Below are 10,961 nucleotides of genomic sequence, written 5' to 3'. Positions count from 1 at the left end.
TGAACCGCGGAGCTCAGTTGGCAGAGTCTTTTCTCTCCAACGTAAAGCCCCGCTTTCGATCTATGCCAAAATGGCTCACCAGTCCCAAAAGAAAAAAAAAATCCTACTTCTTTATGTGATCGGAAAGATATTTATGCTCAGTAAATGCTATTGGTTGCAGCAAAATGAAAGTTTGTATGACCAGAAGCCTGAAAATTCTGAACCAGCAGTATCGTCATTGGCTAGTCAGACAAATGGATCATCCTTGTCATCTCGGATCGAGTATGTTGAAAGCAAGCCAGCTGCTGAAACCATTTCTGAAGTTGCCAAAAAAAGTGGACATGTAGCCCCTCCAAAATCCTCAAATTTCTTTGATGAATTTGGAATGGACGGTAGATATCAGAAAAAAATGAGCTCTACCTTATCAAAAATTGAGGTATATTTTATTTCTATGACAGTTTTGGCGATGTCTTTCTTTATATATGATTCTTAGGCATTATTTTTTCATTTTATTTTTTAGACAGCAATCTAATGCACTTAATCAGTAGGAGTCAATGATTTTACATGTAGATGGTTTGTATTGCTCTTATGTTAGTTTTTACTATATAATGTGCCAGAACCAGAATTTAGGAGTTGAGATGATGGCTGTAGCAAAAGGGTCCCAAAAAATTCTTTTTGAGGCGCACTGAAGAGGACAGTATGATCAATCTAGTAAAGAAAACTAGCACCACTCATAGTTATGATATAAAATAACAAACTAACAACTCAATCCAGAGCACAAAGTTATATCGTTTGTTCAAGATTGACCTACCTCCCCTACAGCTTTAGAGATTTTTCTATAGATAGAAATGCTGTGTTTGCGCTAATAAGGTAGGGTTGGTGATTATGAGAAAGATTTTTGTATGATAAAAATAAGTTTAAGAAAGGTTTGATGGAAGATCTTGTACTTTTTTTTTTGTACGCTTAATGATTCTACTAGTGGACCAATGACAATGATTGATTCTATTGATTGGATTTACATAGCTTGAGATGCCTTTCTTCTCGAGTAAATTTATTATGGGTGAACAAGAAGTGATTTTGGAATTGGTTTGCTTTGGGTAGGCATTACTAGTTCCAGAATAGAGTTTCTTGTTGGGATGACTAAAGAAGAGTAATCTAAGAGAAAGAATTCATTTGTGAATGCTATTTCTTTCTCAGGGTATGTATTGATAACACGTTCATGTTTTTCATTGCAAGTGACATATGGTGACATAAACAAGTGTCTTAGAAGTTACATTTGTACCTTTTTTTTTTGGGAGGAAAATGGCCAACGAAAACACATTTATTTGCTTAACGATCAAATTTTTCATTGCTTTTGGAATTTATATGAACAAAGAAATGCATCTAAATATTTTGGATACAAGGTTATTTGAGCAATTAAAATGGAGAAAATTTGTTCGTGGCTTATGTAAGACTCTTGAATTTTGGTATGTTTCTAGGTAATCAATTTATGAAGTATTAATTGGTATAATTTCTATTCTCTAATATATTTTTTAGATGGTCATTCTTTCATTCAACCACTCTATCTTATTGGGATGTATCACACAATAGGACCAATAGAGGTTTAATTTTTTTGGTGTATATGTAAGAATAATTTTTTATATTATTAAATCAAACTCTGGTAATTTTAACAATAAGATGTACACCTTTTTGACTCTTAATAAAAAATTAATCACACGGGTTTAATCATTATACAAACTATTGAGCTCCATTGATGTTAGGTATAGAGGATAGTCAATGAGAAAAAAATGAATAAAGGTTCTTATGTCACTTATTAAAGAATTGGTGTGTTTATATTTTATTAGTTCATTAGCATCGCAATGAAATTTGCCTTTTTTTGAATATTAAAGGAAATATAATTTTGAGAATGATAAATGATGGGTGGCCAAGGCATAGGTGCTACAATTCTTTTTTTTATTTTTTTATTTTGATGCAAGTCTTTATGAGAGAAGATAATATTGAAGGTTGAATTTTTCTTGATTGGGAAAATCCTTAAGGCATAGATTTTCTCTTAAACAAGTTCAATTGTTCTTTTCATGCCATGTATCTGAAAGAAATAATATGAAGGATAAAATATAACACTACATTTTGAATCTTTAATTAGCATTTATATGAATAAAATGTTGGTAAATAATTTTGGGATGGAAGATAATCTGGGGATTGATTGATTTATTTATAAAAACAACTCAAGAATCCATAGACAACTCAAGGATCCATCAATTACATATGGAATAAATTTCTTAGGAGAATTGGTCATATAATATGTAGTTTTTGAATCAAAGATCTAGGAGCTAGAAATGGGCATCTCTGAGACTTTAAGGCATGAGAAGATGATGCAATAATTTGGAGTATAAATACTTTTAGTTTTTTTAGGTACTTTTAGCTAGTTTATTTGTCTTTCTAAGCCTTATAAATGACCCTATTTTCTTTATTTCTGTAAGAACCTTCAAAGCAATTGCATCCACTTGGATATTTCTTTGCATTTAATCGGTATATTGGATGGATGTTTTGTAAACTATTATTTGGATTGTTGTCCATGAATACATTCCATGAGAACACAAAGATGGAAACGATCGCTGCCGCTAGGGGAACTATTTCCTTTCTCCCTGAGCGTTTTTTGTGCTCCCGAGGGTGTCTTAACCTTTGTTTCCTTAGAGCACCTTTTTGGGATTACCTTACGTGATCCTACACCCTTAGAGGTGTTTGCTCTGTGCCCCCCCTTAAAAGGGGAGACGTGCATATTGAGTCTGTGTTTGCTCTGTGCCCCCCCTTAAAAGGGGAACGTGCATATTGAGTCGTTTCTGCACCCTCTTAGGCGTTGCGCTCTGTGCCCTCCCACTTAAAATGATGAGATGTGCATATTGAGTTATTTCTACGCCCTCTGAGGCATTTGTTTTGTGCCCTCCTTCTTAAAATGGGAGTTGTGCATAACGAGTTGTTTTTGTTGCAGTAGCTCGTGTCACACTCTCTTCTTTTGTAAAAAGAGGCCGACGCTCGATAGCGACGCGCCGCAGCACCTGACGGTCTTTTCCAGGCCCGTCCCTTCGTGTTCTCATGGATCTCCCTGCCTATGGCAGGTGAGTCTTTTGTTAGCAGTAGGTTTGTCTTTGCTGTCGCCATTGTGACTTTTGTCTCGACTCTTTTTTTGTTTCGGTTCTCCTGAGGCTCCACCTGTCCTTCGATTAGACAGGAAGACGAGGAGGACTAGGAATAGATTGCTGCAAATTTTGCAGCATGTTCTTCTTCAGGTTTATATGCCTATCCCGATTCCAGTTTAGGAGGTGTCTTTGACTCCCGAATTATGAGTCGTTTTGCTACTGTCCTCAGTTGTGCGGACTATGTCCCTGTTAGACGTTTGCTTCATGACTTCTTTTGAAAAGGAGGAGTTGTGCATGTAGCACTCATTTCGTTGTATTAGCTCGTATCGGTGCTACTTTTCCCTTGAGTAAGGAGCTGGTGCCAAATGGCGATGCGCTGCAACACTCTTTTGAGTTTTCCTAGCCTCTTTTGTAGTCCTTCCGTGTTTTGAGGATTTTCATCCTCGCGGATGTTGCATTATTTAAGAGTGCTAGAGTTTATTTTTACGGTACTATCCTTTGGCGGTGTGGTATGTCCCCGCCATGGCTCTCTTTGGTTCCGACCCAGGATCATGCTTATATCCCGTCGGTTGAGAATCACCTTTTTTGTCCTCTAGCAGTGTGGATCATGTCCTCGCCATGACTTCTTTTGGATCCAGTACGGGATGATGCTCAAATCCCGTTAGTTGAGAATCATTTTCCCCCTCTGTCTGACGATGTGGACTATGTTTCAGCCAGAATTGTTTGGAGGTTCTTACTCTTTGGGGCGCATGTTATTCTCACCTTGCAGTTCATGTTGCTGTTGATACCACGAGTTCTCTGACCGAGAAGATCGTAGGAGCAGCCTCCTCTTTAAGAGGAAATGTTTCCACTCGTTTGACTACCGTCCTAGCCTCCACCATTCTAAGTTTCTCTGAGGTCTCGCCTGTCCCTACATTGGGCCAAGTCGTCCAGAGGAATAGGAATAGATTTCTGCAATTACGGCAGTTGACTTAGTTACAGGTCTCTTTACCTGTGTGGTTCTAGTTGATGGGACATTTTGCGCTCCCTTGGTTGAGAATCACTTTGTTGTATTGTTCGGTTGTGTGAATTACACTCTGATCATGATAGCTTTGAGGGCTCCCCCTCCTTAGGACGTAGATTGCTCTAATTTTACGACCCATATTGATAACTCCGCTACAGATCCCCTTGCTAAGAAGATTATTGGAGTAGTTTCTCTCTACGAGGACTGAGTCCTCTTTCTTGAAAGAAGTTCTTTACTTGGATGCTTCGGACATTCCAAGAACTTCTATAATCCTCTCATCCTATAGGTCTTCGTCGTAGGAGACCGGGGTTCACCTGTCGGTCCGTTACGTGGCCGGGATGGCTGCCATATGTTTGTGCAGGCAATGAGACCCGTCTAGGTGTTGCATGGGACCCTTGGTGTGATACTCAATGCCACTGTACCAGATTTTGTACCAGGTATCATTGATGATCCTGATGGAGTGTCTTTTGCCCACATTTGATGTGCCCACTCTATCCATGAGCTATAAGGAAAATGTTGTGGTTTCCTCTTCATCGTGCTAGATGAATTTGTCCTACGTTGATAAAAGGAGGTCTGGGGCGCACCCCTGTCGATTCTCACCTTGTTTGGACAGAAGTTGATCGCCCTACTTTGGCGAACCCTGTGGGTTAGGCAAATTCTTGCCACCATGTCTCCTGATATCCTGACGCTACATGTAGAACGATTTTCTACATTTGACGGCGAGGAGTTTACTTGTCTTTGCTTTGAAGAGTGTTTATTCTACCTCTTTTGCTTATTAAGCAAGACTACTATGGGTGTTCTATACTCCAATTGGGGGACATCCCCAAAATCTCTTAGTGGTAACATGTTGTATCGATTAGACCACCTTGCTAGTCTTAGCCGATCCATGTTTAGCTGGGATATGCATCTCCCAGGCTGTTTGAGAGTGTCTCATTTGATTTGAGTTAGTTAGCCTTTTGGCTAGGCTCTTGATGAGAGCATTTTATTGCTAAGACCATTGTACATGTCTCAGCATTTGATTTAGTCAGTTAATCTGAACCTAACTAGGATTTGATGCCTCACCTATCTAGAACTTTATTGACTTTTTTGTTTGTTCTTGGTGATAGAGCATGATAGTGGGATTGATCCCCTCTCCCATTTCCAACTTAATGGATATGTTGTTTGACTTGGTTCATTTTTATCACCTTGTTGATAGTCATGTTGAACTGATTAGGCACTTAGTCTCTATAAATCAGTCCATGACTCGTCGGAATACCTCGATATTGAACGTTACCGGTTAGACCCTACTTATCTAACCAAGTTATCTCTACATCTCTTGATGCTCCGACTCCTTTTTTTGGAGGTCGTTGAGATGGTTTCGAAAGGAAGCATGCCCCTTAGTTAATCTTGTCTTGGGTTCGCCTTTGATGATTCTTGATGTTGAATATGAGATAGATCCTAAGGCTGGGCCTAAGCCAGACCATGTATGCACCTTCTTAGGATTTGCAAATCCTCATGGTTTGGGGGAATTCGAACTGTCTCAATGGCTGAATCCCTTCCTTTAATGGACTTTTACCTAAGTCTTGAGAACACCTCAGAATGACTATATTGGTTTCATTAAGATGTTAGTAGTTTCAGAGACTATTTAAATCTCTTACTTTTTCATTCAGCTAGACCGATGTAAGCTTAATAAGTAATGGATCATGAAATTCTAAGAATCTTTATTCGGGAGAATTTTGAGTCAAAGGAAATTACTTTATTACAAAAGAAGATCTACCAAATATAGTAATCTCAGAAAAAATATAAAAAAAAAATATGTGCAAAAAGACCTCAAAAAATAAAAAAAAATTGGCCAACACTCTTGAGAAGAAGCTTGAGGTAAGTGGGAAATCAAAAGTTTCGATATCAAGAACTTTTTTATTTCAAAATTCTCCTGATAAGATCCTTAGAATATTAAGGTTAATTGGTCTAAATACAACTCCAAAAGAAAAATAATTTCTTAACACTTGGATACGAATGACAAGGCCTAATTAGACTAAGAGTGAAAAGAATTAAAGAAAGGGGATTAGGGAAGAGTACTTAAGGAAAATCCCACCTGGACCTGAATTTTGCAAATATTATGTTTTGCATGGTATAGCTAGTCATGAATCTGAGATGCCTACATGAGAACTCTTCATACCAGTTCGATTTGGTATGTCACACCAAATAATTTCTGATGACAGCATATGCCAGAGATAAAAAATATATATACCAATAAAAAATATGAATGACATGGAAAACTCTTAGTAGCTATGTGGGCATGTTGTACAACATAGCATAAACCCATCTTTTTTTACGCTCAATGCGTTGACCCTCTTGGTCCAGCAGTCCTTCCTTTGGAAGTTGACTCGCCTCCGGCGTGGTGTTCTACCCACCTTCTTTACGCTTTTTGTGTCGACCGTTGGGTCGTGATGACCTTTCTTTCGGAAGTGGCCGTGGGTTTTTACCCACTTGTGTTAAGCTTCGTGCCGTCGGTTCTCGGGTCGTGGCAGACTTCCTTCGGGAGCCAACATGCCTTCGGTGTGGGATTCTGCCCACCTCTTACGCTTCATGCGTTGGCCCTCTGGGTCCGACAGCCCTTCATTCGGAAATTGACAAGTCTTTTAGTGTGGGATTCTGCCCGCCACTTTCACGCCTTTGCGCGTTGACCCTTTGGGATAGAAAAGCACCGCTCAGGCTGAAAGGAAAATTTTTTAAGTTGGTGGGGAGACCTGTAATGCTCAGAATGTTGGCCTTTAAAAGAGAAGCATAAACAAAATTAAGTGTTGCTGAGATGAGAATGTTTAGAGATGAGAATGTTTGATGAGAATGTTTAGGTGGATGAGTGGCTTGTCACTTAGTGACAAAAAGCAAAATGAATATATCTGTGATAGGGTTGCTGCAGCTCCAGTGACGGACAAGATTAGAGAGAGTCGTTTTAGATGGTTTGGTCAAATGAAATGCAGACCATCTGATGTTCTTATTAGGAGAGTATGTGTTTTAGAGTTAACTTATGTTGAGAAAGATAGACGTAGATCTAAAAAGACTTGGGTCAAATTGTATAAAAAATGATTTTAATCTATTAGAATTAAATAAAAATATGACACTCAAGAGGACACAATGGAGAAAAAGCATTCATGTAGTCGACCCGACTTAGTGGGATAAAGGCTTGTTGTTGTTGTTGTTGTTGTAGATTGTTGTCAATGGAGAGGAAAATTGTTCTCTTTATAAAAAAAAAGAGAAAGAAAGAAAATGCAATAATGCAACAATGAAGGCTACAACAATAGGGCAAATTTTTTATAGTGCTTCGATGAAGACTGCAACAGCAATGAAAGATATTTGTGGTAATGCGGCGATCATGTTTGCAATTATAAAAATATAGGGAAAAAGGAAAAGTGCACCATAAAGGATTGTGGTAATGTGATGATGAAGAGGTTATTGTAATGGACATATAGAAGGAAGAAAAATAGTCCAAGGCTCTGATACCATTGGTAAAGAATTAGAGAAATTAGTTGAGTGTTTTATTTGATTTCTATGTAGCATTTTTATAATCTTAAGAAAGCATCTAATAGGAAACATACGAAATTAAAAGAGTAATTAAAAATTATTATACTATTATTACGAGTAGTGAAATAATAGTTATACTTTAATTTTGATAGTCAATGGATTGATGAGTAGATACTAGGGATCCAACGAATCAATGAAGTGGTATAGAACAAGAGAAAAGAGCAAATACCCTGGAGAGTGTTGCTCCCTACTTCCAGCTGGTGGAAATTATGCAAGCATTTCACAATTTTTGTAATGATTTAGGGTATTTATCGAATTGCATGCATCATTGTCCTGAAGAAGGGAAGGAGGCAAATCATTTTGCTTAAAACGATAATCCAACTTGTTCTAGCCTGAAGCTTTGCCAATTTTTACAAATCCAAAAAAATTATTCAAAATTAAAAACAGAAGTTTTAAAAATTACTTCAGAAGCCATCTATGCTCCAATTATAACAAATTTATGAACGGGAGGATGCGTTTCTATGAGACAAATTCAACGATTTCAAAATCATTCAAATTTTAAGGTCAAGCAACCTCAAAATGTGAGCTCATACTGTATAATTAAATACTTTCATTTGGAGTGCCACTACATGACCTACATTTTCTTGATTCCTCCTCCATGCATCCACCAACCAACATCACTGAAGGTGATTAACACGTTGAAAAAAATAGTCTTTTATCTATATGTATGCTAGGTTTTTTTTTTTGCAAGCCAAAATTATTCTCTCAATTACCATTGTCATGAATTTTCTAGCTCTTAACAAATACTTCAAAATCTATACTCTGATGCAAAGTCTTACAAGGTTAGATTCTCTTTTCTTTTTAAACTTGTTTGGTTCTTCTGTAATACATGCTTGGCTAGGGAGTCGTGAAATATAATTTTGAGCTCAGCTTCTTGTAGAAATCATCATATAACATGATACCTAATTTGTTCTTGCTTTTATTTATTTATTTTTTTCTTAAATCTTTCCCCACCTTCATGATGGCTTACCGTTACAGGAAAGCAATGAAGCAAGACTGAAGTTTTCTAATGCAAAATCTATTTCATCTGCACAATTTTTTGGAGAACAGAATAAGACAATTGGCAAAGAGGATAAGATTGTCTTGCAGAAATTTAGGGTATGCCATTTCTGATTCTTTTTGAGCTTATTAAGATGATAAACTTGCCGCATTTTACATTATAAACAAATCCTTCCACTTTCATTTTGGTTTACAATGAAAAGCATAATTTTTCTTTTATATCAAAACTATGTTAGATGAAAGTGAAGTCCTCCTTAATTTGAAAATTTTACTCGTCAAATAAAATCACATCTAAATTGATTTTACATTATTATATATGCAACTCAAGCTTTAAACCATGTTTTAGCAAAATAATAGTCTTCTAAATTAGCATAAATGGGGTTTATGGGCCATTGATTTAACATATTTATAAAGGTTTAATGACAGGGATTAGCATAAACCATCACTTAACATTCTTTTGTATAGGGTGCAACATCCATTTCCAGTGCAGATATTTTTGGTAATGATGCTGGCGATTCTCATCTTGATCTGGCTGCAGCTGACCTCATCAACCGGCTCTCCTTCCAGGTAATAACAAAATAATTATGGAGCATTTACATACATACCACACAACTCTTATCTATATACATATCCAACATCTAAACCTGCATAATTACATGCATATCACTCGAATCTTTAGCATTACATAAAAAATACAACCATCGCTATCTTTTTAAAAGCGAAATATACAATTTTCAAATGTTATAGGTTGAAATATCAAACTTTTGGTTTTATATATTTAAATAAATTTCTCTATAATTATTATATATTTAAGACTGCTTTGCCCAGAAAATTTTACATCACTCATTTTTTTTGTTCATATTTGAATCCTTTATTATTTCTTCAGGCATCTCAAGATATATCTTCTCTTAAGAACATGGCTGGTGAGACGAGTAAGAAGCTGACTTCTCTAGCTTCCAGTTTGATGAATGATTTGCAAGAAAGAATCCTTTGAGGGTTACAAATGTAAATTCAATTTACTGTCTTATCAAAATTGATATCAGTTGTTGTTAAAAGTGATTAAGTTGTGTCGTCTATTCATTCCACCATTGTATTCATGAAGCTTCATGACCGATCTTTTTCGGTTTATTTTTTCTTTTTTATTTTTTTATATTTTAATGTGATGAACAAAATTAAGGGCTGTGGATTAATTATTACTTTAATATCTGATGGATTAATGAGAAAATCATACTTAGCCAAAAACATGTCATCCAGCAAATCTAAAGGAGTTGATTTGGCAGAGTTGCGGTTTGGGGTGTGCTTACTTGAACAAATTTGATTGATTCGGTTTGGTTTGGATATAAAAATTCATTTTGATTTTTTTGTTTTTAGCACTTTGATTTTTTATTTTGGATTTTAGTTTGGTTTTAATTTTCATTTAAGCGAATAAGCTAAAAAAAATTGAAAATAATTAAATTTTTTATTATATTTTTAGGAAAATTGCGTACATACAACCCAATTTCTTAGCATTTATATATGTAACTACTAAACCCTACATCTTTTTTTGCATCTATGCAACCCACATCTTTCATATCACATAAAAAATAAAGCCATTTATATATGAAAAAATCAAAATGCATATTTTCATGCATAGATAAGGTGGTATTAATGTAAGAAATGAAATTTAGGTGTTAGATATGTGAATACATAAGCATTAGGTGGTATGTTTGTAAATTTTATTATAATTTGATTAAATATTGAACAAATCGAAAAAAAAAACACAAAGCTTATCTTATATATATATTATATATATGATATTTGAATAAAATAAATAGAAGGTTCATGAATTTAAATTGATATTATATAAGTAAAATAGAAGACTCGTAATGTCTGTTCATAATTAAATTTTAATAAATAATTAAATCTTAGTTTATTAATAAGTAAAGAGTTTAAGCTGAATTATATTTTGATTCGATCATTCAGTTTTACCGAGATTCTAATTTGTTGATTTTCTTTGTTAAATTTTAGATTTCAGCTGCAATCGGCTTTTGGCCAGTTTGCGAAGAACAACTTATTAGGTGATTGGCAAATTCCATCGCAAATAAATAGCAAGAATCTCAAGTATTGGAACACTGGTCAAGTGCGTGCTACAATTAGGGCTGTCAAAACGGTTTGTTGTTCGCGAACAGTTCGTGTTTGACTTGTTAAGAAGCTCGTGTTCGGCTCGTTCGCTAAGTTAAAGAGCCGAACACAAACAACACGAACAAATATTTGTTCGTTCGTGTTCGGCTCATTTTGTC

At 35.8% G+C, this 10,961-nt stretch overlaps 1 protein-coding gene across 1 annotated transcript in view; it reads left to right on the top strand.

The window, feature by feature from the left end:
* The window catches only part of LOC110019029 (probable ADP-ribosylation factor GTPase-activating protein AGD8), a 15,522-nt gene extending 5,690 nt beyond the window's left edge, over positions 1-9,832 (top strand). The window contains exons 4-7 of the mRNA XM_020716545.1: positions 161-415; positions 8,662-8,781; positions 9,148-9,249; positions 9,569-9,832. Coding sequence (XP_020572204.1) covers positions 161-415; positions 8,662-8,781; positions 9,148-9,249; positions 9,569-9,676 — 585 coding nt within the window. The 3' untranslated portion in view covers positions 9,677-9,832. The remainder of the gene's footprint in view (positions 1-160; positions 416-8,661; positions 8,782-9,147; positions 9,250-9,568) is intronic.
* The last annotated feature ends 1,129 nt before the right edge of the window (positions 9,833-10,961 follow it).

This window comes from Phalaenopsis equestris, unplaced genomic scaffold, assembly GCF_001263595.1.
Source record: "Phalaenopsis equestris unplaced genomic scaffold, ASM126359v1 Scaffold000038, whole genome shotgun sequence".
Classification (NCBI taxonomy): Eukaryota; Viridiplantae; Streptophyta; class Magnoliopsida; order Asparagales; family Orchidaceae; genus Phalaenopsis; species Phalaenopsis equestris.
This window is presented reverse-complemented; position numbering and strand designations above follow the sequence as displayed.